The sequence below is a fragment of the Polypterus senegalus genome, chromosome 6 (genome assembly GCF_016835505.1).
Source record: "Polypterus senegalus isolate Bchr_013 chromosome 6, ASM1683550v1, whole genome shotgun sequence".
NCBI classification, from domain to species: domain Eukaryota; kingdom Metazoa; phylum Chordata; class Cladistia; order Polypteriformes; family Polypteridae; genus Polypterus; species Polypterus senegalus.
This window is the reverse complement of record NC_053159.1, coordinates 192,761,932-192,789,002: the sequence shown is the minus strand read 5'-3', so window position 1 is coordinate 192,789,002 and position 27,071 is coordinate 192,761,932. Positions and strand designations below refer to the sequence as shown.

Here is a 27,071-nt window from a genome sequence, read left to right as displayed (position 1 = left end):
AAGCTCTTGGTATCGGGACCAGCCTCTGATAACAAAGGTGAAAATCTGAGTAGCACTGACACCTTTGCAATGACTGTTTCAGGCAAGAAGGCGTGAGATGGACTCAAGCAAGAACAAAGACCCATAATTCAAGGAAGGATGCCCGGCTTGGATGGAATAACTCACTGATGGGAAGGCACTGGTTCTGTAACTGGAAGTGACTTTCATCCAATCCAATTTTCTTCCAGCTTTGTCTTTCAGCCATGGTGAAGCCTTTTCTATCTCCTAGGGATTTTAAGAGAGTTACTCCTGCTTTTATTTTTTTCTCGACTTGATTACTGTGTGGACGCTGGGTGGCACTGTTGCCCCTTTAAACCCAACAGACAGACACGCAGGACACAGGGTTAAAAGCACTAAGAAGATTTTGAATTTCTTTTTCTTTCTTTTCAGCGCCTCCAAGCACCACAGCCACAATAAACACAAGTAAATACAATAATAACTGCAATTCTCTCCATATATATATATATATATATATATATATATATGTATACACACTCACCTAAAGGATTATTAGGACCACCATACTAATCCGGTGTTTGACCCCCTTTCGCCTTCAGAACTGCCTTAATTCGACGTGGCATTGATTCAACAAGGTGCTCAAAGCATTCTTTAGAAATGTTGGCCCATATTGATAGGATAGCATCTTGCAGTTGATGGAGATTTGTGGGATGCACATCCAGGGCACGAACCTCCCGTTCCACCACATCCCAAAGATGCTCTATTGGGTTGAGATCTGGTGACTGTGGGGCCATTTTAGTCCAGTGAACTCATTGTCATGTTCAAGAAACCAATTTGAAATGATTCGAGCTTTGTGACATGGTGCATTATCCTGCTGGAAGTAGCCATCAGAGGATGGGTACATGGTGGTCATGAAGGGATGGACATGGTCAGAAACAATGCTCAGGTAGCCCGTGGCATTTAAACGATGCCCAATTGGCACTAAGGGGCCTAAAGTGTGCCAAGAAAACATCCCGCACACCATTACACCACCACCACCAGCCTGCACAGTGGTAACAAGGCATGATGGATCCATGTTCTCATTCTGTTTACTCTACCATTTGAATGTCTCAACAGAAATCGAGACTCATCAGACCAGGCAACATTTTTCCAGTCTTCAACTGTCCAATTTTGGTGAACTCGTGCAAATTGTAGCCTCTTTTTCCTATTTGTAGTGGAGATGAGTGGTACCCGGTGGGGTCTTCTGCTGTTGTAGCCCATCCGCCTCAAGGTTCTGCGTGTTGTGGCTTCACAAATGCTTTGCTGCGTACCTCGGTTGTAACGAGTGGTTATTTCAGTCAAAGTTGCTCTTCTATCAGCTTGAATCAGTCGGCCCATTCATTCTCCTCTGACCTCTAGCATCAACAAGGCATTTTCGCCCACAGGACTGCCGCATACTGGATGTTTTTCCCTTTTCACACCATTCTTTGTAAACCCTAGAAATGGTTGTGCGTGAAAATCCCAGTAACTGAGCAGATTGTGAAATACTCAGACCGGCCCGTCTGGCACCAACAACCATGCCACGCTCCAAATTGCTTAAATCACCTTTCTGTGCCATTCTGACATTTAGTTTGGAGTTCAGGAGATTGTCTTGACCAGGACCACACCCCTAAATGCATTGAAGCAACTGCCATGTGATTGGTTGATTAGATAATTGCGTTAATGGGAAATTGAACAGGCGTTCCTAATAATCCTTTAGGTGAGTGTGTATATCTCCTCCACACCTCCCAGCAAGCTTTGTCCACCTCCACCTGACTCTGGCTCGCCTGCTGGGTCTTCAGCAGTCAACCCAGAAGGAGAACTCAAGTTCTTTAAGCAGCCCAGAAGTACTTCCAGGCTATGGGGAGGACATGACTCCCCATGTACTCTTGCAGCGTCCCCTGGTGGCACCTACGGTACCCAGCAGGGCTGTGGTATAAAACTACATGTCCCAAGGTGCCCTGCGGGAATCTGGGGCACTGCTACGTTGCAGAGAAGGTGCCATCTAACATCTTGCGGGAAGCAGTGTCCCAAGAAGTTTGTCTTCCCCCATCCTCCCATTCTGTGGGCGTCCCAGTCGGGTTGAACTGCCGGCCGTCTATCACAACTGTAACTCATTGTATTCTGGGATCAGCAAATCCCTGATTCGCAGGTTGCAGTTGGTTCAGAATGCTGCTGCTCGTTTCTTGGTTGGAGCAGGAAAGTTTGCCTCTGTATCCCCAATTTTGGCCTCGTTACAATGGTTGCCGGTTAGTTTTAGAATTGGTTTTAAAATTTCGCTGCTGGTTTTTAAATCAATACACGGGTCTGCTCCCTAATATTTAGCTGAATTGTGTCTTTCACACCGGCCATCCAGAGAGCTTACATCTATCGGTCAGGTGTCTCTTGTGGTCCCACATACTAAGTGTAAAACTACAGGGGTTCTGAGCTTTTACAGCCGCTGCGCCTCGTCTGTGGAATTCTATATCTTGCTACATTCAGGATGCACCTTCAATTGATTTGTTTAAAATGAGACATTTGTGTTCTTTAGCTTTTCATGATCTTCAGTGATACTGGTAATCAATCCCACCTTCTTAGTCCTATCGGTTGTTTTATGGATTTTTGTCTTACACGTCTTGTATGTTCTACGTGAAGCACTGTGGCTACAGCAACGCTGCTGATGTTGTATTAAATGTGCTCTATAAATAAACTGACATTGACATCGAGAGGTTCCACTTTCCTTCATAAACCTGTCGTGCTCATCCCATCTACGATTCTCCCCAGCACACTTGCTGAACTCTTAAGAGAATTCTGAAGAAGGTTTCAGGGTAGCACTCTGCTCTCACATTCTCCACGATGACCTTCCTCTGAAACTAAAGAGTTGATGAGCCGCTTCCTCCCATGGGAGCTGAAAGCTGAAAATCTCTTCTCTTTGTTGACCAGAAATGAAGTACTAGGGTGTTGTACCGTGTTAGCCATTGTGAATGTAGTAAGAAGCCAAGCAAGATGACCCCTTTTACTGGCTAACTAAAAAGATTACAATATGCAAGCTTTTGAGGCAACTCAGGCCTCTTCTTCAGACAACCAGAAATGAAAACTTAAAATTTGAGTGGATACAGTCTTGGACAGTGAGTCAGGAAACTAAAAGGTGAAAGAAGGGTGGCTTCTACATTCCAAAACACACTTCAAAATCTACTATGAAGTAACTTGAGATACCCAAGGCCTTCGCTGTCGCTAGAAGTGAACATCATTGAAAATCTGTGGGCTGAGCTTAAACGTGATGTGACGGCCCAAGAATACCTCATAGCGGAAAACAATTTGTAAGGAAGAATTTGGACAAATGTCCGAAACAACATTTTCACATCCATTGTTAACTCAAGAGGCAGGTTTTCAGGCCTGCATCAGCCATAATGGGAACCTGGCTTTAACCATTCCAAAATACTTTTACATGTCTGAAAAGCAACAAAGATGTCCTGCAAGGGAAAGGAAAACCATGAAACCCCTGATTAAAGCCATGATGCATCTTCATAAATCATTTATTCAAAAAATCAAAAGTGAAATGAAGACAAAAAAGATCCAAACTAAACAAGACGAGACTACACAAGGCTAAATCCGTTGCTCTTTACCTCTGGAAACCTAAATCTGCAGCCTGATGGCAATTGCTGGAATTTAGAGAAAAGAGGATGGCTACTGTCTGACAGAATTGATTTGGCTTCCTTTCGAATCTGTTTGCAATGCATTTCAGTGATAGAGGTCTGCTGTGAGCCAGTGAGGTACGCCAGCAGCAAACGTCTGGAACTCTGACACGTTCTTCAAACTCTGCGTCTATGAGGCCTGCTGCATTGCGCAGGACCCTTCTCACCCTTCATGGATTCTGCAGCATTGCAGTCAGATCTGTCAGATTATGTGAGAGCTTTCACCCGCCATGTTCTCAGTCTCCCCAACGCAATGCAGACCCTCATGATCTTCCACACTACCTTAACATTCTTCATCATGCGCTCTCCCTCCAGGTTATCACTTTATCCATTACAACAAGAGATCAGCCACCACATCGAACTGTCAAACCTGCATTTACTGGGTGTTGGTGCAACTGTGGTAGGGAATTGCATCATTACATTATCTTCAGTCGGAGTCCTCTGATCCTGCTATGGGTTCCTGCCCTATGGAAAATGCTGTAACCACCAGGGGGCGCACCCTGAGCCCCAAACCACAGACACAGTGAATCCCAACACGTTTCTAGGATAAAATAAATCATATTTCTTCATCCACAAGCACGTTCCCAAAACTACCTTTTCAAAAATCAGCCAAAATAACAATAAATTAAACCAAAGCCTCTGCTTTTCTCCTCCAGTTGAATGCTGCCCACTGCCTCCTGACCCTGACTCCCTGAACCCGGAAATGCTTCCGATGTTACACTATATCTTCCTAGAAGCACTTCTGGGCTATAGAGAATGTAGCAATGCCCTCTTCCGACAGCACCCTCTATCAGCACACCCAATGACCCTGACAGGGTTGCACTTCCGGACTCCAAGACCCAAACATCCCTGCAGGTGTCCCAACTGGACTGCCACACAAGGACCACTGCCACCTGGCATATGGGTGATGGAACTGCTTCTGACTCATCCATCCATTATTATATACCAGCCGGGCACAACATTATTTTCTTGTCCTGCCAGCCAATCCATCTGTCCTTCAGCTCTGGCCTCCTATCCAGGTAAGACACCATCCTCCTTTTCAGGCAGGATACCCGGGGAAATAGGACTATCGACCTACTGTATGCCAACGTTAAAGACGCATACAGTGCCACCCCGCTGCCTGCACTTGGGAAAACAGATCATAACCTGGTTCTGCTTCAGCCTCACTACAAACCAAGAGTGAAGGCGCTACCTACAACCACACGCTCATTCAGAAAGTGGTCCCCTGAGGCAGAGCAGGCTCTGAGAAACTGGAACTACGGACTGGGATATCCTGAAGGGTCACATAGTGAGAACATTGAGGAGGTCATTGACTCCACTACTGACTACATCAACTTCTGGATGGACATTGTAGTTCCAGTAAGAACAGTACGCTGCTATGCTAACAACAAGTCATGGATTACAAGTGACATCAAAGGCCTTTTGAACCAGAAGAAAAGGGCTTTTAAAGGCGGTGATCAGTATGAGCTCAAGTGTGTGCAGAAGGAACTCCGAGTCCAGCTCAGGGCGGCGAAGGAGCAGTACAGGAGAAAGCTGGAGCAGAACTTACAGAATAACAGCATGAAGGAAGTGTGGGATGGGAAGAAGATCATCACTGGCTGCAGCTCGAAGCGGGGTCCACCATCGAGAGAGACGTGGAGAGAGCAAACCAAATGAACAACTTCTTCAATAGTTTTGACCACCCTAACCCACTCTCACCTCAGAGTACTGCACCCTTTACCCATCCTTCTGCTGTTACCAGCATAGGAGAGACATCCCCACCCACAATTACAGCAGCCCAGGTGAGCAGAGAGCTGAGGAGACTCCGTGCCAGCAAAGCAGCGGGTCCAGATGGAGTATCGCCAGGCTGCTGAAGGCCTGTGCGCTGGAGCTGGAGAGTCCTTTACAGCGCACCTTCAACCTGAGCCTAGAACGGGGGAGAGTCCTGAGGCTTTGGAGAACATCTTGTATCACCCCAGTCCCAAAGCTATCACGTCACAGTGAGCTGAATGACTTCCAGCCTGTCGCTCTGACGTCACATGTGATGAAGACCATGGAGTGGCTGCTGCTTCACCACCCGAGGCCACAGGTCCACCACGCCTTGACGCTCTGCAATTCGCATACCAGGAGAAGGTGGGAGCGGAGGATGCCATCATCTACACGCTACACCGATCCCTCTCCCACTTGGACAGAGGCAGTGGTGCTGTAAGAATTATGTGTCTGGACTTCTCTAGCTCCTTCAACACCATCCAACCTCTGCTCCTTAGGGACAAGCTGACAGAGATGGCAGTAGATTCATACCTGGTGCAATGGATCATGGACTATCTTACAGACAGACCTCAGTATGTGCGTCTCAGGAACTGCAGATCTGACATTGTGGTCAGCAACAGAGGAGCGCCACAGGGGACTGGACTTTCTCCGGTCCTGTTCAGCCAACATACATTGGACTTCCAATACAACTCGGAGTCCTGCCACGTGCAAAGGTTCACTGATGACACTGCTATGGTGGGCTGCATCAGGAGTGGGCAGGAGGAGGAGTACAGGAAGCTAATCAAGTACTTTGTTAAATGGTGCGACTCAAACCACCTACACCTGAACACCAGCAAAACTAAGGAGCTGGTGGTGGATTTTTGGAGGTCCAGACCCCTCATGGACCCCCTGATCATCAGAGCAGACTGTGTGCAGAAAGTACAGACCTATAAATACCTGGGAGTGCAGCTGGATGATAAATTGGACTGGACTGCCAATACTGATGCTCTGTGTAAGAGAGGACAGAGCAGACTATACTGCCTTAGAAGGCTGGCGTCCTTCAACATCTGCAATAAGATGCTGCAGATGTTCTATCAGAAGGCTGTGGCGAGCACCCTCTTCTACGCAGTGGTGTGCTGGGGAGGCAGCATAAAGAAGAAGGACGCCTCACGCCTGGACAAACTGGTGAGGAAGGCAGGCTGTATTGCAGGCACGGAGCTGGACAGTTTGACATGCGTGGCAGAGCGACGGGTGGTGCGGTGGTAGTGCTGATAGCGCTGCTGCCTTGCAGTTAGGAGACCCAGGTTCGCTTCCCGGGTCCTCCCTGTGTGGAGTTTGCATGTTCTCCCCGTATCTGTGTGGGTTTCCTCCGGGCGCTCCAGTTTCCTCCCACAGTCCAAAGACATGGTGGATTGGCGATTCTAAATTGGCCCTAGTGTGTGCTTGGTGTGTGGGTGTGTTTGTGTGCGTCCTGTGGTGGGTTGGCACCCTGCCCGGGATTGGTTCCTGCCTTGTGCCCTGTGTTGGCTGGGATTAGCTCCAGCAGACCCCCGTGACCCTGTGTTCGGATTCAGCAGGCTGGAAAATGGATGGATGGATGTTATACTTTCATTGTTATCACTCTTTAATTTAATATTGTTTTTATCAGTATGCTGCTGCTGGAGTATGTCAGTTTCCCCTTGGGATTAATAAAGTATCTATCTATCTACCTGCTCTCCTCCTACACCATCTACTGTGGTCCCAATACCCTTGAGAGTGCTACCAAAAGTCTTAAATGACTACAGACTGGCGACTCTGATTTCACACATGATGAACAGTAAGATTCATGTCTTCTGCATGTTTATTACCAATCCATCCAAAACTACTAATCCGGCTGTTCAGATATTCCCAACAGTCTTTCAATACACTCTTTGTTGAAAGATCTTCTTCATGACCATAGAGATGTACACAATATGTCATACCTAACTAAAGCTTATGTAAATATATAACGGCATTGGGCCCATTTCTCCTGTATCACAGAGGCAGGAGGAGATCTAAATGCTCCACACCACATACGTGGGCCTTATGCTTCTATTTCATCTACCTTTTCCAATACAGATGGGAGCAGCAGACCTGTAAGCGATGCCCCCATAATCTATGACTGGTCTCATTAATGCACAACAAAGTGTATTGGGAGTCATTCGATTAAACCCCAGACTTCTAATGACATTCAGAAAAACATTGCACTTTCCTATTATTTTATCAAGGTAAATCTCATATCCATCCACCTTCCCAGGAAATGACACCACTGACACCTGTTGTCTAGATTGTCCTTAGTATCTCAGGTCTATTGTCGGCTTTGACGATCTTTTACTAAAACAAACAACCAGTGGTTTTGCCACAGAGACCCAGAATCCTTACTGTGTACCCCACGTCTCCACTTCTTGTGTTGTTCCCTTAACATTTTTAACTGTAAAGTTAAAAGTTCTGTCCCATCATCAGCACACAATGACTTACATATCCCAATATAGTGCATTGGGAATTTCTCTTATCATTCTATGGAATATCACCAGCCGCTCTCTTCTACCCCTCGCTTGCTGCTGGCTCCTCACTAGCCCAAGTCAGCCGAAAGTCGACCACCAGCTGCTGTCATCATCTCCTTTCGCGGTTTCCGCTGTGCGCTTGCGTACGAGCGAGCCCGCCTCTTCCGGTTAGGCGCCGACGCTTGCTGGCTACTGCGCATGCTCCCGTCTCGAGTGTCCGCGTGGTGAGTGGAGAGCGCGTGTCGTTGCAGTGCAGAAGAAGCGCGCAGTTTTCAGAAGTTTTTATTTCGGTATTTTTTGCCGTCCACACATCCCGGGAGCTGTTCAGTGGGACAGCGGCCCCGATTCTCTTCCTACGTAGCGTCGTCTTTTTCTGAATCAGAATGCTGGTGCTGTTCGAGACCGCGGCGGGCTACGCAATCTTTAAGGTGAGTTTTGCATGGTGGCGGGTGACCCCTCAGGAAGTGTAAAAAGTCATTTAAGGTGTTCATTTGTCGAACATGGGTATCCCCACATATACCTACACGAAAACCTCCAGGTCTTGGGCTTCATTCCGTAGAGTGGGGCCTCCGTAGCAGACTCGCCTGCGGCCTTGCGTATAGCGCAGCGCCCCCATGAAACCAGCAAGCCCGCCTCCTTCCTCATTTGACGATTCTTTCTTTTCTCTCAGGTTCTGAACGAGCGGAAACTTCAAGAGGTAGATAGCCTGTGGAAGGAGTTTGAGAGTCCGGAAAAGGCTAACAAGATGTAAGTAAGCTATGGGACCGAAATGCGTGTCTTGATTGAGTTGCACGGTGCCAGCACGAGGCCACCCGGCGCGCTTGTCCAGATCCGCCAACTGATTTTGTATTTGACTTTCCGCAGAGTGAAGCTTAAACACTTCGAGAAGTTCCAGGACACCACTGAAGCTTTAGCAGGTACTGAGCGCCCGGAATGCCACACAATACCGAAAAAAAGGTGCGCTATCTGCACCAGCGTGGCATTTCGTGCCCGTCTCTTTTCAGGGCATTTCATTCAAGCAGTGCCCACCTAAAAGGTAAAGCGCTCTGATTTGCGGCGTCTGCTTAAATGTAGTCTTTTTTTTCTTTACCCAAAAGCGGCCACTGCGCTAGTGGAGGGCAAGATTGGGAAACGTTTGAAGAAAGTTTTGAAGAAGGTGGTAGCCAAGGAGGCCCATGAGGAATTGGCCATCAGTGATGCGAAGCTGGGGGGCGTCATTAAGGTCAGCTGATCTTTTGAGCCGTCTAGCCAGGCAGCAGTTGAACATGTTTTGCACACCCATCAATGATGCATGCCAAATTTTCTGCTTTCTTGTGATGAAAATTTGAAATATTCGTCACTACCTCTGAGATGGTAAAGTGTGCACTGTTAAAAAAATAAACTGTTAAGGCTCCAAATGACTTTTCTTTCAATGCTTACCTTTTAAGGCAGTCCTTGGAAAATGCTTTAACTTATTCTTTCTTTGACACCCTCAGGATAAGCTGAGTTTGAACTGTGTGCACAGCCCAGCAGTAGCTGAGCTAATGAGAGGAATCCGCACCCAGCTTGATGGATTGATCACTGGTCTTCCTCCTAGGGAGTTCGCTGCAATGTCTTTGGGTTTGGCTCACAGGTATTTATCAACTGGTTAGGACTGTGCATTGACAGTCTTACATTTTACTGTTGTCAATGATGCATTCTGATTGACTGACTTTCTGTGTGAGGTATTTTTATCAGAATTCGTCACTACCACTGAGACAACTGCTAAAGAAACAATGTGAGTGCCCATGACCGCCTCCTGCTTCTGATGCACAATATATATATTTTTTTTTTCCCCTTGAACAGCTTGTCTCGCTACAAACTAAAGTTCAGCCCAGACAAGGTGGATACCATGATTGTGCAGGCCATCTGTAAGTATCTTCCTCTCACAACCAAGTGATTTACTTTGGCAAGTTGCTCTGCCCATCCAGTGTAACCCCATTAAAACTTCATCAGTCATTCACATTGTGGGTTTTAAGCATTATTATGCATTCCTCATAGTTCTGCTTGTTCCCCTGTCAAGATGTAGTTTCATAATCAAAACATTTACAAAAAAAAGAGAAATCCTAGGTAGTTTGAACTTTATATACTGTGTTATGATGGCAATAATTGGTACAGCTAACTGCCGTCTAGAAGGGTCCCAACATGTTCCTTGTTGTTAACTGGAGTGCTTTTGAGCTTACAGACTGGAACATGGGTATACCTGAATGGATTATTTTGCTGTGTTACTCACATCTGAGTTTTTCTTCCTTTTATTGTTTAATTTTTTTTTTATTTAAACTTGGTACTGTCCAGGGACATGATAGAATACTGAAGTACAGTATCTAGCACTTTTCTAACCTAATCAAACCATTTCCCGTATAAAGTAGGGTATCCACTTCAATAACCTCCAATGTTTAGCATCCTCCTGGATGATGTGGATGCCATTTATGCACCAGTGTAGTTATATTATGTATTAAATGGTTAATGAGAGAGAGTGTTAGTCAGAAAAAGACGAGGGTTAATTAGGGAGTCAAAATGACCAGGCAGTGGAGATACACCCTACACTTTAGAAAAGATGCTCAGGAATCTTTTCTGACAACAGAGTCGGGACCTTCTTGTTACATTTAACCTGATAACTGGTCCTGGGGTGCTGTACAATGGCTGTGCCTCATTTGGAAAAACAAAAATGTAAATAATTGTATCTGAAAATTAGGCGGAGTGGTGGCTCTGAGACTAGGGATCTGCGCTGGCAATCGGAAGGTTGCCGGTTCGAATCCCGTAAATGCTGATGGGGACTCTGCTCTGTTGGACCCTTAAGCAAAGCCCTTAACCTGCAATTGCTGAGCACTTTGAGTAGTGAGAAAAGCGCTATATAACTGCAAAGAATTATTATATTATTATTATGCAAAAAGACTGTTTCCCCTTGGAGACTAATACACTATATTAATCAAATCAACTCTGGAAGCCTGCTTGCATCCCCAAGCCCCCCCCAAAACACTGGGATCCACACACAGATCACAAGTAGGTGTGCGCTGTTGGCCTTACCAACACTACTTCTAGCAGCAGCCTGTGCTTTTCCTAGATGGTCTTCCACCCCAGTACCAACCAGGCCCAAACATTACATTAAACGCATTACATGTTCTGAAGAGCAGGTGGTTTGGTTGCTGTTGAGCAAACGTTTTGTGTTTGGGTGTTGTGGGAGGCTGTAGCTCATGTGCACAGCTTTTCATTTCACTAGACTCAGAACTACTGCCACTAATACAATAGTTCAGTTAATAAGAGACCCGTTTAAATAGTAGGTTGTGGTTTTTCTTGGCCTGGTTTGCTTTGTAACTTAGTATTTTAGCTACTTCAGTTTTAAACTTGCTACTTGGTCTCTGGTAAAATGTTACTATAGGGTTAACACTGTGATGTATGGAACAAATGTAAGCTTTGTACTAGAAGGTCATACACATGAATTTTCCAGTTGGTAGCTCTAAGTGAGCCTAATTGCTACCCACCCTAACCCAGCCAAGTATTATGTAAAATAATCGCCTCCTTTTTTTTGTTTTTTGTATGGTGTGATGTAATAAACACTTCATATGCCAAGTTTACTTATCTTAAAAGTAATTTAGAGTTTTGAGTTGCTTTTTTTCTGTGCACTTAACAGTGACACAAAACTCGAACATACAACAACAACAACAACAACATTTATTTATATAGCACATTTTCATACAAACAGTAGCTCAAAGTGCTTTACATATTAAAGAATAGAAAAATGAAAGACATAATTATAAAAAATAAATCAACATTAACATCGAATAAGAGTAAGGTTCAATGGCCAGGGGGGACAGAAAAAACAAAAAAAACTCCAGACGGCTGGAGAAAAAATAAAATCTGTAGGGATTCCAGACCATGATACCGCCCAGTCCCCTCTGGGCATTCTACCTAACATAAATGAAACAGTCCTCTTTGGATTTAGGGTTCTCACGGAAGGGCTTGATGATGATGATGGTCACGTAGACTTCTTCCTTTTAATCCGTCCATCATTGTTGGAGCATCATGAAGCTTTGAGTAGGTGGAGGTGGCGCAGGCCACCACCACAAAGAAACCGGAAAAAGAAACAGAAAAGAGAGTAGGGGTCAGTACCGATTTTAGAGCCACCATGAATAGTTGTTATGATGAATTGAACATACAGAGTATCAGGATTAAGTTAAATTACGATTAAAATGAAGTTATAAAAAGGCCATGTTAAAGTAATGTGTTTTCAGCAGTGTTTTAAAGTGCTCTACTGTATCAGCCTGGCGAATTCCTATTGGCAGGCTATTCCAGATTTTAGGTGCATAACAGCAGAAGGCCGCCTCACCACTTCTTTTAAGTTTTGTTCTTGGAATTCTAAGGAGACACTCATTTGAGTGCAAACTCAACAGAGCAACAGAGCAAACTGGATGGTCGGAGGCCACAAGTGGTAACTTTGGAAATTTCCATTATGCAGAATAATGTGCTGGTAGTCGGTGTGGTGCAGTGGCTAAGGCTTTGAACTTCAAACCCTGAGCTTACGGTTTTTCAATCAGGGGTTGTCAAACTCAGTCCTGGGGACCCACGGTGGCTGCAGGTTTTTCTTTGGCTAAAAAAAAATTAAAATGTACTAATCAGTTATATGGGAATAATGTGTGTGTTTTATTATTTATTATTATTATTATTAACCAATATTTTCATCTTGATTTTCATTCTACTTTCCAGGTGTTATAATTTTAATTAATCCGTTATTTACTAATTAGTTATTCTGACATTTAAAGTAGTTGCAGCCTTTCATAATTCAGTGTTCGCCTGGGAGTCTGCTCTACTGCTTTTTTAATTGTCATTGTTAAGATACAATGAAAGGAACAAACTACACAGATAAAGAGCAAATATAATGAAATCAACAAAAGAAAGTTAAGCATTTAAATCAATAGCAAAAAACAGTAATATTTTTAAATATCTTATAAATGTAAAAAAACACTACTGTGCTTTTCTGAATGTAGAGTAAAAGAAGAGGAAAAATACCAGCTAATTAAATGAGATCGGTTATTGTCACTGATTATGAATTTGTTTAAAACAAAACCTTTGAAGCCACAGTGGGCCCCAGGACAGACTTTGGGAACCCCTGGTTTAAATCCTTTTGCTGAGACTGTTGGTTTTCCAATTGGAAAACCAAAACACACGTAACCAGTTGTATCTCAGGTGTCAGCCAGATGTGTTAGTAATAATGCTATGTTCACATACTAACTGCTCAGGTTAAACTCTTGTGTTCCCTAGCTCTCCTTGATGACCTGGACAAAGAGCTGAACAATTACATCATGCGCTGCAGAGAATGGTATGGCTGGCATTTTCCAGAACTTGGAAAAATAATCTCAGACAACCTGGCTTACTGTAAATCTGTACAGAGAGTAGGTGAGTGGGATCTGTGGCGTGTGCATGTCGGTGTTTTTCTTGTCCTGTTTCTTCTGTTCTTAAGCCCAGCTTCTCTTGGTAGTTCTTGTGCTGAAGTGTTTTATTTTGTGCTGGTTCAATGCAGGGGACAGGGTTAATGTTGCCAGCACAGATCTTTCAGACATTCTTCCAGAAGAGGTGGAAGCTGAAGTGAAAACTGCAGCAGAGATCTCCATGGGAACAGAAGTATCAGAGGAAGATATCTGCAATATTTTGCATTTATGTCAGCAGGTATGCACTCGCCATAAAACCTTCAAAGGCCTTTGCTAGCAGGGTTAGCAGTGATGATGATGACTTTTGTCTCACTCCTGAAACAATCATGTGGGTGTCTAAGTCACTACCTCATCTGAGCCAACTCTTTGTTCTGTGATGACTCCAGTGTGGTGTTCTGGTGATGAGCTATTGTGTCTTTGGCTGCTCAGAAGACCCTGTTGGGGGGGTCTCTGTTTCAGCCAAAGCTGGTTGTACTCTGCTACATATATAGCCAAGCATAACCAGTGGTGTCCTTTTAAAGTGCTTTCATATTCACACTCCATCCAACCCAAACATTTAACTCTGGCGTTTAATTTTGCCTATCAAATCTTTCGCTGTCCCCTTAATCTGTCAGAATTGTTCTTAAGCCAATAAAAAGTGGAACATGTAAACACATTACAGTGTACAGATTTTGATTTCAGTTGTACAGCCTCTGCTTTTCACCACTGGGCTTGGTCGAATTTGTAAGGTAACCCCCTCTCAGACCACAGCATCTTATTGTGGGTTTATGTTTCACATTAATGGGGCCTAATTAGTATTTTTTTTATTTAATTAACACAAACTTGATGTAGCCAGTTTTTAGCTGTAAAGCAAAACCACCATCAGTTCCCCTAGGCTAGAAATGTGGCCATACAGTATTTTTTTTGTACTACTGTGGGCTGCTTACTCCATAGGCCCAGCTATTTAGTCATCTTGGTAGACCCCTGGCCTTACATCTGTAAGAACTACAGCAAGTTACAATGGTCTTGTTAAATGCATAATCTTGGAATTCTATGGCTGCTTCATCCTGGCCATCAGACCTTACTTTATTCTTTCTTACTTACTATTGCCTAATCTTATATATATAAATATAAAATAAACCTTTTCTTTCTGCATCTTGTAAAGCACTTTGACCTACATCATTTATATGAAAATGTGCTATAGAAATAAATATTGTTTAACTCTAAAGACAGACATCTAGAAAACAGTTGCAAGCTTGGAACACCTAACCATAGCTGACAAGGGCCGACATAAATCATTGGTCTTTTCAGCTGATTTTAAGGCCTTTTTATGTCCACCCTGTCCAGGTTATCGAGATCTCTGAATACCGCACACAGCTATATGATTATCTGAAGAACCGGATGATGGCGATTGCCCCCAATCTGACTATCTTGGTGGGTGAGCTTGTGGGTGCCAGACTTATCGCACATGCAGGTGAGTTCTGTCTTTTTTTTATTTTCAGGGTAGATTTTTGTCAGTGGTGTTTATGTGCTGAGAGATGTGTGTAGTTAAAGGCTAGCAAACTGAATGTTGTATAAATGTAATCGACCACTAGAAGCCCCTTTAAAATCAGAAGCACAACAGCATTTCTCCCTGTAAGAAGTGCTTACATCTTAAAACTGAGAAGACACTAGTGTGTTTGTCATCTGGCCCATACTTGTAAAACAGACGACCCAGCTGAGGGTCATGTACTACTGCTAGCAAAGTGTAACCCTTTATTGTCTCTTTTAGGTTCTCTCTTGAATTTGGCCAAACACCCAGCATCAACTGTGCAGATCCTTGGAGCAGAGAAGGCTCTTTTTAGAGCTCTGAAGTCCAAAAAAGACACTCCCAAGTATGGTCTGATCTATCACGCCTCATTAGTGGGGCAGACTACTCCCAAAAATAAGGGCAAGGTAGGCTGTCCTCCAAGCGCAGATTTAGTTTTGTCCCTCCTTTGTGTATTATGGGCCAGTTGCCTCATCAGCTGTTGTTTGGCTGTAGATTTCTAGGATGCTGGCATCCAAAACAGCTTTAGCCATTCGTTATGATGCTCTTGGAGAGGACACCAATGCAGAAATTGGAGCAGAACACAGAGCCAAACTGGAAGCCAGGTTAAGGCACCTGGAGGAGAGGGGGGTAAGTGGTGAATCCTTATGTAGGCATGTGATTGTTGTGGATACCCCACTGTTAGACTCCATTATTTATGAGTCGTTTTTCTCCCCAAAACTAACCTCTCTCAACAGATCAGAAGAATTAGTGGCACAGGCAAAGCACTGGCACGGACAGATAAATACCAGTACAAGAGGTAAGAAGTCCTGGTAAAGAATAGCCAGTTCTGTGTTTTGGGGACTTGGTGATGAGAAATCCCATTAAGGGCTGCCTGACAAACAGTGAGGGCAACTTCAGTCACTACCTCTTCTGAAAGACCCAAGCTGGGTATCTTTCATAAAGTACTTTGACCCACAGAATCCTCATGTCTGCCCTCTTGTTGTTTTGTTCTCTCCCTTAACTGCAGTGAGGTGAAGACTTTTGATCCTTCTGGTGACTCCACGTTGCCTCCTGTGTCAAAGAAAAGGCGGTTTGAAGAAGTGGAGCAGGAGGAAGAGGGTGAAGAGGTCACTGTTGCAATGAAAGTGAAAAAAATTAAGAAGGAGCCAGCAGTAGAGGGTAAGGAAAAGCCTGTAAAATAGATGGCAAATAAGCTGGCATTTATGGTGGCAACAGTTTACTGGGGTGTACAAACCACCACTGCTATATGTGCTTGGTGTCCCAAATTGACAAGAACGGTTTTGGGAATGACTGCTACCGGCTTTCTTGTAGAAGCCACAGCTGAAGATGTGGAGACGGAGACTCCAAAGAAGAAGAAGAAAAAAGAAAAGCACAAGACTCCTGAAGAAGAGGTGGAGGAGGAGGAAGCCGCCATTATTGTGAAAGTCAAGAAAGAAAAGAGAGCACCCGAGGAAGCAGGTGGGGACGAGGGGTCACTTGAGTCAAGATGTTGGTGTGACAGAGTGAATGGGCTCAGTGACATGGGGTCAGCACAGAGTCCTTTTTGGATCATCAAGCCACATTCCTCTTATGAAGTTTCCATTAATCCTTACTATTAATTTTCTTTATTTGACAGAAACAGTAGCTGAGGCAGAAGAGGAGCAGCCTAAGAAGAAGAAGAAAAAGGACAAAAAGCAGGCCATGACAGAGGAGGCTGAGGAAGAACCTGAGCTCCCAGTGCAGGTGAGCCCGAGTCGAAAAGCGCGGGTGAGTAATGAGGTGCCAGCCTTCACCCCGGGGCTCATTATATTTCATCTTCCTTTAGACATCGGAAAAAAAGAAGAAGAAAAAGAAAACGAAAGTGGAGGAAGAGGAGGATTGAAGTGCTTGCTGCACTTTTTATTTGAACCTGTCAGTTTTGTGACAGCCGGTCAGCAGGTGTGCGACTTCATGTACTGTATTGTCACATGCTGCTTTTTTATTTCTTGTGACTTATTTGTGTCCCCCTGTATATTTTTCCCCTTCTTTAACTAAAGCTAATGTTAAACTACCAGACATCTGCTGGCATTTTTAAAAACAGAAGTCCTGCCAACTCTAAGGGTCTCATGCACCAGGGGAATGTGGGGCTCATTTGAGAGTAGCACTATGTGACACACAGTAAGGTGGTATCTCCATAGGTGGGCGTAAGGCAGAGGTAAGCTGAAGTAATGTTGGTTCAAGTCCATGTCACAAGCCCACTCCGTGACCCTGAGCTGCTCGCCTTCATCTCTTCACTTGTACATTTCTGGTAGAACAATTTTGACAAGAAGAGGCCATTCAGTATAACAAGCTTTGATGGTCTTGTTCACCTTGTTGAAAGCTTGTAAAGTGCCTTGGAATGGTTGGTTCCATCGACTGTAAAGGCCGGGCAAACATGGCATCACGATATGTAAATAAAACTTGAGGCTGTGTAGATACTCATTGAGATTAGTGATGGCAGATGTTTCAAGATCAGGTAGTGACTGTAACTGTGGGGACACGCAGGTCAGAGTTTCATGGGGCCCTGTGAATGTCCAGTATAGCACCTTTAACATTGCACGGCACCTTTCTTGGCACTGATGATGGAGTTGTGGGGTGGTGAAGTGGAGGAGGACATTTCACAGGAGACTGCATGTGACAGTAGGGGACCCTGTAAACCTGTACTGGAGTTTCAGCACCAGAGGCCGATGTGTTCAGACTCGGCTTCATTTAGGGTAAGGAGGGCAGATATTTTAAGGTTGGGGTACATCTACTCGTGGCACCAGAGAGTGGTTGTGTGGCATGTTGATACACGCGTGAAGTGCGGGGCACACACAATGACTTATGAGTATATAGTGCCTTTCATGTCCGTCTAGCTGAGGTTTCTATACTCGCTAATCCTAGTGTGTTGCATGTTGATGAGTCTGCCAGTCAGAATGCCACTGGAACCTGCCCATGAAAAGTGGGGGTTCCCTGTAAGCCTTTTATATAGCGCCTTTCAAAGCTAGCACCAGTCATGGCCCTAAAGAGTGGGAACCTGCTGATTAGTGCAGGAAGGCTAGGATGTCACTGGACTGTACACAGGAAAGCCAGTATGCAGCACCTTTCATGCTTATTTGTGTTATATAGCGCCTTTCACATGCATCACCGTCGTGGACCTTGAGACCTGTGGTTTGTTGTATGCGGCGCAGCACACAAGTCATAATCTCACTGGACATTGTACTCGTATAAGAGACAATAAGGACCTTGTTAACCCAGTATATAATATAGCGCCTTGATCTCCTGTCCCATCCCTGTCTATTATATAGCGCCTTTCATATCTGTACCTGGCCCTGGAGGGGGGTGTGATGTATTGATGTCGATTCTGCCAGCCCCTCTAATCCTCTCTACCCACTGCCAGTCTTCATTTCTCCACATATGTTGAGGTCCGCTGGCATGTCGGTGGTGCAGCTAAAGCAGAGCCGAGCCACCTGCACTTGGCAAACGAGGTGGTGTTGGAGTCCACACTGAGTGGACTTTAAGGATCTTTATTTTTCACTTACTATTTCATTTACAAATGTCCATCTGCTGTGAACCTTTTAGCACGTGCTGTCCCCTTTTCGAGTATTCAGTTCTGCTCAGTTGTGACCCTAGTTCCTGCACTGGGACACTTGCTGTGCCCATGATTGGTGGGCACCCATGCTTGTTCACTGGCGCCTCTTCATGCCCAGCCAGCACATGTTCTGTTCAGATTGCTGTGCCCTTCTCCAGATTGGGTCAGATGTGGCAATGCTGTACACCCTGTGCCACTTGGCATTAAGTGCCAGTTTTAAACTGAGCAGCCATTGTAAAGACCTATGCAACTGCCCCCTTGGTCGTCTTCCCCCTAATGAGGGTTGTCCTGCTGGCCCATGTGCCTGTTGGGTGCTGACTGATGGGTTGGCTGTGCCATTGGGTAGTCTGATATCTGAGGGCAGGCTTTGAGGCCCGCAGTGATGCCACAGCAATAGGGCACCACCTGCAAACTCCATCAGGGGCCAGATTCTGTGTCCGTTGATGTTTAATCCCCCGTGTGCTGAGGTTTGTGGACAGATTGGCATAAACTGGCATCACGCATTTGATCATATGGGTCGTTATAGATAAAAATAAATGGAAATGTGATCATTTCTAGGAGTCGAGCCCTAAAACAAGGACTTGGTTAAGGACAGGGCCGTCCGCTCACTGGTGGTCCCATCCCAGCAGAGGCCTTCTGAAGCCCTGTTCAGAGTCACCATTGTTGATAGCTACTGGTTGTTTCCATGGCTCCCGATTCATCTTACAGGCTGTGCCATCGTGCTGGCTGATGGGAGTTGTAGTCCAGGCGGTGGCTCTGCCACGGGCTCATTGAGTGAGGGGCTGCGCACAATCGGATAAGGATGCCCTCTGCCCCGCCCCCACCTAACAGTCTGCTGCGTTGCTGATTGGCTAAGGAAACGTACATTTAAGGTGGAGTTTGGTGATTTTCAAGTTGAAATTATTAATTCACAAAGAAAAAAAAATACTTAAATGTTTTCTATACATTAAAAAAAAGAAAAATGTTGCATACGCCCGTTTCCACGCTCACTTAGTGATGTATAAAAACTGAACTTGGCGTAAAGCTGCACACGTTCTCAAGCCAGCTGGTGCCACCCAGCGTCACAGCAGTGCTACTGTTCCTTTCTTTTTTTAAATTCACATCCCTGACGCGACTTTATCAAACACACTGGCATTGGCATTACCCGCTTATCGTTTAGTAGTTGAAGGCATCGGCTTGGCATCAACCTGCCACAGTAGAATGGTGCGCGGAATGGCCAAACTGCTCCAAACACCACGGCTGCTTTAGCGTTGATGCCCTCTGTGCCCACTCCGGGCGTTTTACTTCAGTGTGTCCGAGTGGGGAATCCCAGCATCGAGCACGCGCCGCCACGGCCACGCGCACCGTCGGTTTGAACTTTCTTGTGCGGACCTCGCGCTTCACAAGCCGCTTCATTACAAGAGCTCTAAACGCACGGCGTCAGTAGAACTGCCAGGACTTCGAAGTCCAATCACCTCCCTGGAAACTTGGGGTTCAGTTCTAATGTCGCCCAGCCTGCGCCACGTGTGCTTTCATATTAAATATTTGACATTCATTGTCCCATACAAGAACAGTAAAGGAGAGCGCTGGGTATTCACAGAGGATGACAACTCGCTTCTAAGTCTGTCGTCGTGGAGCTCTGGATATCATTTCTAAGATGAAATGCAGTATTTATTGCATCATACAGATACACTTTAAACTTCATTTAAATAACGTTTATTGTACGTGTGGACGAACTGGCGCCCCGTCCTTTGATCGGCCCTGCCTCGCGCTGCAGGCTCGCTGGGAATGGCGCAACACTGGAAGGGGAGATGGATGGAAAAATGAAACACGAAGATATTTCAGTGCTCTTTAAAAGTGCCGAAGAATCGCCGCTCTCAGCTTCCTGATGGCTGAACGTCAATTACTGAGCTGATTGTGTGGCGATCGGTTACTTGGAGAAAGAAAGGGAGGGACAGGAATTGGAGGTCCGTACGTTTGAAAGAGGCAGACCTGCGGCACTGAAGGTCGCGCGCGAGGACAGGAACAAACTCGTCACTATCACTGCGCCACCGTGTGCCCATAGTTAGTAACTCCCATCCTCATGAAAATGATATCAAGTATCGATCTCAGTATTTAAATTATTCAGAGCGCTGTAATATCACCGATGACATGGATGTTCCTACATTGATGGATTAAAAGCCAGACGTCTGCATGACTGTCCCCGTCAGGTCCTTGAACCCTGAATACAAAGATGTTAGGTAGAATGCCCAGAGGAGACTGGGTGGTCCCGTGGCTTGGACCCTCTGCAGGTTTTATTTTTTTCTCTCCAGCCGTCTGGAGTTTTTTTGTTTTTTCTGTCCTCCTTGGCCATCGGACCACCCTACTCTTATTCAATGTTAATTAGTGTTGTCTTATTCTGATTCTTACTTTGTCTTTTATTTCTCTTTTCTTTATCATGTTAAAGCACTTTAAGTTCATTATTTGTATGAAAATGTGCAACCGAAATAAACGTTAGCCCGTTAATAAGCACGTAGTGATTCACACTCAGAGAATACGAGAGCATTTAACGTGCTACTTTAGTTACGATGGGATCTGAGAAACTCGTCAACCACACGATTTTAAGATAAAGTTTATGAAGTTCTACTTTAATGCCAAAATAAACTACGTGATAAAAGTGGAAATGTCGAGATTAAAGCAGTGGCGCAGTTCGAGTTCGTGCCGCCTGTGCTTCAGTTTGCTGCCCTCCAACTTGAATATGTTAACCTATTTAAACAGAAAATTAAAATGGCGTATCGAGAACAATGAAGATATCGATGTATTCCTGTGGGTGGCGCTGCTGCCTCGCAGTTAGGAGACCCGCCTGCTGGAGTTTGCGTGTCCTCCCCGTGTCTGCGTGGGTTTCCTCCGACAGTCCAAAGACAAGCTGGTGAGCTGACCTGGCGATTCGAAATTGTCCCCAGTGTGTGTGTGTGTGTGTGTGTGCCCTGCGGTGGGCTGGCACGGTGCCCGGGGTTTGTCTCCTGCCTTGCGCCCTGTGTGGGCTGGGATTGGCTCGGCTCCAGCAGACCCCCGTGACCCTGTAGTTAAGATATAGCGGGGTGGATAATGGCTGGATGGCTGGCTTCCTATATGAAACAGCAATCATTCTTCACATCTAATTATTTATAAGCATCAACTACAAGGCGACAGTAGAGACGCTGCACTGCCCTTCTGATTCTTACTTTAATATAATTAACGCTGCGAGTGACGGGTGAGGATGAGCAACAACGCATCGGCTTTGACAACGAAAGGAAATTCTAAATTGTAATCGAGCTTTTGATCTTCTGCTCCGATGTTTTGGTTTCTTTTTGCCTCCTAAATTGTGTCTGACGCCGTCACAGAAGGACAGGCTGGAAATGATTTTTGAATTTGCATTTGTGTGTAAAAATCAGAAAACTGGACTTTTTTTATTCATATTTTTCGAACCCCGCTGCTTACACACGAATTGTGCTGAGCCTTTTGGCCAATAATGACGCCCCCAAAAACGTGCCACCCGAGGCTGACCGCCCACCCGTAGCTACGTTGGCATTTCGACCTCCCCACCCCCATTGTGTCCTTACTTTGTTTTCTTCTTCTCCTCTCTGTACCCCTAATACGACACTCGGACGGTGGGCTACGACTTGCCTTTACACGCCACTTTGCTCTTCTTATTTACTTCGGGCACTTTGTGACTTTCTCTCTGCCACTCTGTCACTTGACTGTCTTCCTTTTGTTGTTTATGTCATTGTTTAAGCCAACAAGACAGTGCGTTTTATTCTTTGCCTCCACTTGATATTCACTGAAATTATTTCCCCTTAACCCCCGTGTTTTTGCCGTTGTCTTTATACAGCTTAAGGGGCTAATTATATTGATTTGCATATTCAAAATAGGCGTAATTCTGGGAGGGGCGGCAGGCGTGTGCACGAGTCACGCCGACCGGGAATTACGGAGCGCAAGAACGTGGACGTTGTGGTCCGCACACATTGATGGCCGTGGATTCTTTTTAGTGCGAATTAAACGCACGGCGTTATGGAGGAGGAGGAGGCCCTGGAGATTCATTCATAACGAACCCTATGGGGCAGCAACAGAAGATAAAAGGCGTTAAAGTGAAACTAAATCCGTCAACTTTGAGTTTCGATAAAAGAAGACGCGCCGTCGGTGCAGAGGTGGGTAGAGCAGCCAAAAAGTGCCCTCAAGGCAGAGTCGCGTTACTTCAAAATCAAACGACGCAAGTAGAAGTCACAAGTAAGTCATCCAGAAAACGATTTGGTGAAAAGACGACTCAAGTGCCGAGTAACTGTTTGAACATAATAAATGATTTATTTATACTAAGAAAAGGCAAAGCCCTCACTCACTCATCACTAATTCTCCAACTTCCCGTGTAGGTAGAAGGCTGAAATTTGGCAGCTCATTCCTTACAGCTTACTTACAAAAGTTAAGCAGGTTTCATTTCAAAATTCTACGTGTAACGGTCATAACTGAACCCTACTTACGTACATGTGTATATACCGGCCATAGCCTGCAGCTCGGTCGCCGTGTGAGGCGGAGTTACGTCACCCATCGTCACGCCTCCCACGTAATTGAGTGCCTGCCCATATAAGGTAAATATTCGCGGGTGAAGGACTGTGCTTAGCATATTCATGAGTGCCGCTCTGACGCTGAACAAGCCTTTGTGGACACATCAGTAGGAGAGCAAAGTGTGAAGATTAAGTTTAAATTACGTTCATAATACGCTGCCGCTAAATATTCACAGGCCAATCCACAACTTGATAACAGGAATGCCTGCTAAACATCTTAGATTCACGAGTAGCGATTTGGGTGGTGAACACTTCGCTGAATTAAAACTTTTATCTTTACAACGATTGACAAACACGGAATGTAACTTGAACACAACACGTCCTCCAAATACGAACCTGATTGAAAGAAAGAATGAGAATCAAATCCTTGATGACAGCAACACTCACGACAGTGACAAAACAATGACATTGACAATCGGGTTACGTTATTTTTAAAATGTTTCCTTTTCTTTTTCATAACTTCTTTAACACACGACTTCTTCGCTGCGAAGCGCGGGTATTTTGCTAGTTTTGTAATAAGATATAAAAAAAATAATGTGCAAATTCTGCTATTTCCAAATAATAAAATAAAAAATGAGTAAAAATAAATCACGTCTTTACAAAATAAAGAGACACAAACGACACAAAGTTCCAAATCTCAGTTTTTCACTACCCTGCAGCAGGTGACATGTCTGTCTGAGCAGTGACGAGATCTCCTACTGGGCGCTGACAGTCTAATAACTCGCACAGCGGATACACGGCGGCTTGTGGCGTCCAGGAGGTCTCGCTTTACTGTCACTGTCACTGTGCCTGTGCCTGTGCGGTCAGAAGGTGCTGCTTGAGCTCCAGCAGGAGTTCGCTCTCATGTTTCACGTACGAGTGGAGCCTTGGACTGCGAGTGTTTTGCAAGATGAGCTAAAATTTGTAATCCATGTTGACTTGATAAACGAGCGAGGGCTGGCAATACGAGTGGTCCGTCTACGATTTGTCTGCCGAGCGTCACGTGATCTCAACTGAGCCGATGGTGGCTCTCTCTCTCTCTCTCTCTCTCTCTCTCTCGCTGCGGAATTGTGGGTAATCATCTCCCATTCTCCGTCTGAGTCGGCGCGCCCATAGACATACTAGACAAGACCTGACCAGCAGCATCGCGCGTCAACGTCGCCGCCATATTGCGAGTGGCACCGCTGTGGAGTGAAGTCATGAATGATGTGCTGCTTGGGATTACAAACCGCCGGACGCTCCAAACCAAATCACGGGGAGGACATTTCATAGGTGAGGCTGAACAAGTGCTGTGGTTATAGTCGGCCATCAGAAAATCCTGTTTTAGAATCTTATTACGAGAAGAGTACGAGTAGCGTTTCTTCTTCACAAATGCACTCAAGTAAAAGTAAAAAGTACGACGCAGTAAAACTACTCGTAGAGGTACAATTTTTAAAAACAGTTACTCAAGTAAATGTAACTCGTTACTACCCACCTCTGCTTCCGTGTTTTTGACACGTTTGTGAAGCCAAAACCTGAAAATGTTTGTTTTCATCGCCTGGTCGTGGCACGCGGGTGTCCTCGAGGTAAACGGCATGCGTTCACGTTCAGTTCACTTCTGGGAGTTTGCACGTAAATACGGAAGTCAATCAAAATGACACCAGCCACGTGACACACACACCTTACGTTGATTTGTTTGCTGGAGGGGAAACCACACCACCCCGAGGGGGTGAAAGGTCAGCGGAAGGAGATGAGAGCTGAGGAGTCGCTCACGGCTGCTCATCTTTTAAAATGGCTGAAGCTCCTGCTGCTGGTGTTTTTTGCGTGAAGTCCCTCACCTTGTCCGGCACTCAGCAGTTGACGCGGATGTGCTTTAAGGGTTAAGCTTTACCTCGGGTCCCATGCGGTTCATTGTGAAATGCCAGGACTGGTAGAAGGCGTCCAACTTTAGAACACAAATTTGCTTGGCAGCCGCACGTCCAGCTCGTTTGTGAAGAATTTGACTTGAAAAAACACCAAACTCCTCCTTCAACAGCCTTTGCATCAGCCAATCAGCAGCACAGCAGAGGGCGCTCCCATCCAATTGTGTAACAGGAGAAGCCTGAGGCAGAGTGGACTCCAATTCCCAGCAGCCAACAGGACAGCACAGGGGCTGATGGGAGAGCAGGGTCGGATAAGTGCATAGCGGCGCTGCTGCCATCCAAGTGTGCGTTTGTCACAAGTGGAGCAGCGCCTGGTGGTCCAGAGGTGGCGAGACTTTTCTTTGCCACGTGACAATCTGCACAGGGGCGCAATGAGGACCAGCAGGGGGTTTCCTGCGTGGGATTCCTTATGCAGGTCCAGTGGATTGGCACCACTAAGCTGACCCCTGAGGTGTGTGTGGTCACCCTGTGACAGACTGGCACCTCATCCAGATGTTGTTCCTGCCTCATGCCCGCCATCTGCTGGCAGGGGATCCAGTCTCCTGTGCCCCCGTGCTGGATAAGCGGGTTTAGACGACGGATGGTTGGTTGGCAGATACGCATGCCCGTGGTAACCACATTCTCCTTCATCGATTTGACTATTCTGTAGGACTTCAGTGAAGCACTCGGCCCCAACGGGACCACCTCGATTACCAGTGGTCATTTCACACTCTCATGGACATCCCATAATCTGAGATATAAAAAATAAAACAATCAGCCACACATCCCATTACTCGGGCGACTGACTACGTCAACCACGTCACGCCACTGGTTCAGGAGAAACTCTCCACGTCACACCTCCAGCCACTGGCCCTCAAGTGACATCACATGGGGGTCTACTGGCAGGAAGTGGCTGTAGGCAGGATGCCAGCCCAGTCCATGCCCAGGCCTACACTGGCATTCAAAGGGCCAGCTTGGTGTCCCCATTGATCCAATGCTAAATAATAAAAAAAGGGAAAAGTCTAATAGGACAGGAGCCAGCGGCAGGATTTGAACCCACCAGGCTTTGTGTGGGCCACCAGTACTGAAAAAGTACCATAAGACCCCAATGTGGTACGATGCCAGCATTTCTTTAATTTCAGACCCCAAAGTAAAGGGTAGTTTTCACAAAGCTTACGCTCAGCTCAGCTGCTGCCACCCTGACCCACTTTGAACGTGTATATTAACAGAACTGGTGCTGCAGACTCCAAGGCGGACCGCCCACTGCTCCTTGTATTGATCTGCGGAGGGTGGCAGAGCCGGGAGGCTGCTGTGGGACGGGCGATGTCGAGGTTGGCTGGTATTTGCTTTTGTGCCATTTTGGTAGCAACACTGAAGTGGAGGTTGAAACCAACGGCAAAGTTTCAGTACTCAAGACGCCACGTGGCCTGAAAGAATGTCGCAATCAGCGAGGGCCACAGGGTGGCACCCAATGTGACCAGCCGCACTGCCACCCTGTGGCCACCCACCTGCAGCACACAGACATTCCTGAGGAAGTGACAGGCAGTCCTAGTGGTCTACGGTGGGCTACATAGCTTTGTCTTAAATGAGCACAGACTACCGTGATGCCCACACATTGTTTTCACATTTCAGCCCCTGGCATGGTGCCCAGAAGCACATATCCTTAGGTGGCAGTCAGGCCACACCAGAAGGACCACAACGTGATGACGGGTGCAATCTCACATCCCACTCAGGGGCCGCAGTGCTGACACTGGGATGTCACCTGATCCCACCCATTGTTGACCACTGATGGCCTTAAGCCCACCCATCGATCACTCCAGCCAGCGGCTGCCTCTCATCGAGTTGGCATCATTGGCTCATCAGTGCCCCTCACTCAGATTCACAGGTTTGTCTCATTTAGTCACGAGTTTGATGGCTGAAGGCCCACTGGGTTCAAACACAGCATGTGGCGTCAGCTCACATGAAACAGCAATGAAGTCACTCGAGGGTGCCAACCTGGCAAGACATTGCAAAGGGCATCACCACCACCTTAAAACCCAAGGGCACAAACACAAGGCTGGGCAGAATGGCCTCTGGGTGGGTACGAGTCAGCAGGACCCCACAGCCCTCAAGGTCCAACCTGAACAAGAAAACGGCCCACCAGACTCCAACATCAGTGCCACCTTCTGTGTCAATCAATCATGACGTGGCGCCCA

General features: G+C 45.9%; 1 protein-coding gene and 2 non-coding genes across 3 annotated transcripts; all 3 read left to right on the top strand.

Moving 5' to 3' along the window:
• The first annotated feature begins 8,164 nt into the window (after positions 1–8,164).
• Positions 8,165–17,332, top strand: nop58 (NOP58 ribonucleoprotein homolog (yeast)). Its single transcript, XM_039757818.1, has 16 exons — positions 8,165–8,367; positions 8,610–8,686; positions 8,804–8,856; positions 9,037–9,161; positions 9,415–9,551; positions 9,764–9,828; positions 13,217–13,351; positions 13,476–13,621; positions 14,710–14,836; positions 15,134–15,297; positions 15,386–15,520; positions 15,628–15,689; positions 15,900–16,051; positions 16,205–16,351; positions 16,509–16,615; positions 16,698–17,332. The coding sequence occupies exons 1-16, from the start codon at positions 8,323–8,325 to the stop codon at positions 16,752–16,754; spliced, it is 1,734 nt and encodes a 577-aa protein (XP_039613752.1). The 5' UTR covers positions 8,165–8,322; the 3' UTR covers positions 16,755–17,332.
• On the top strand, positions 9,595–9,686 carry LOC120532005. The gene has a single exon (XR_005634193.1). It is a non-coding gene; the product is annotated as a small nucleolar RNA SNORD70 (small nucleolar RNA).
• On the top strand, positions 13,664–13,747 carry LOC120532007. The gene has a single exon (XR_005634195.1). It is a non-coding gene; the product is annotated as a small nucleolar RNA SNORD11B (small nucleolar RNA).
• Positions 17,333–27,071: the final 9,739 nt, after the last annotated feature.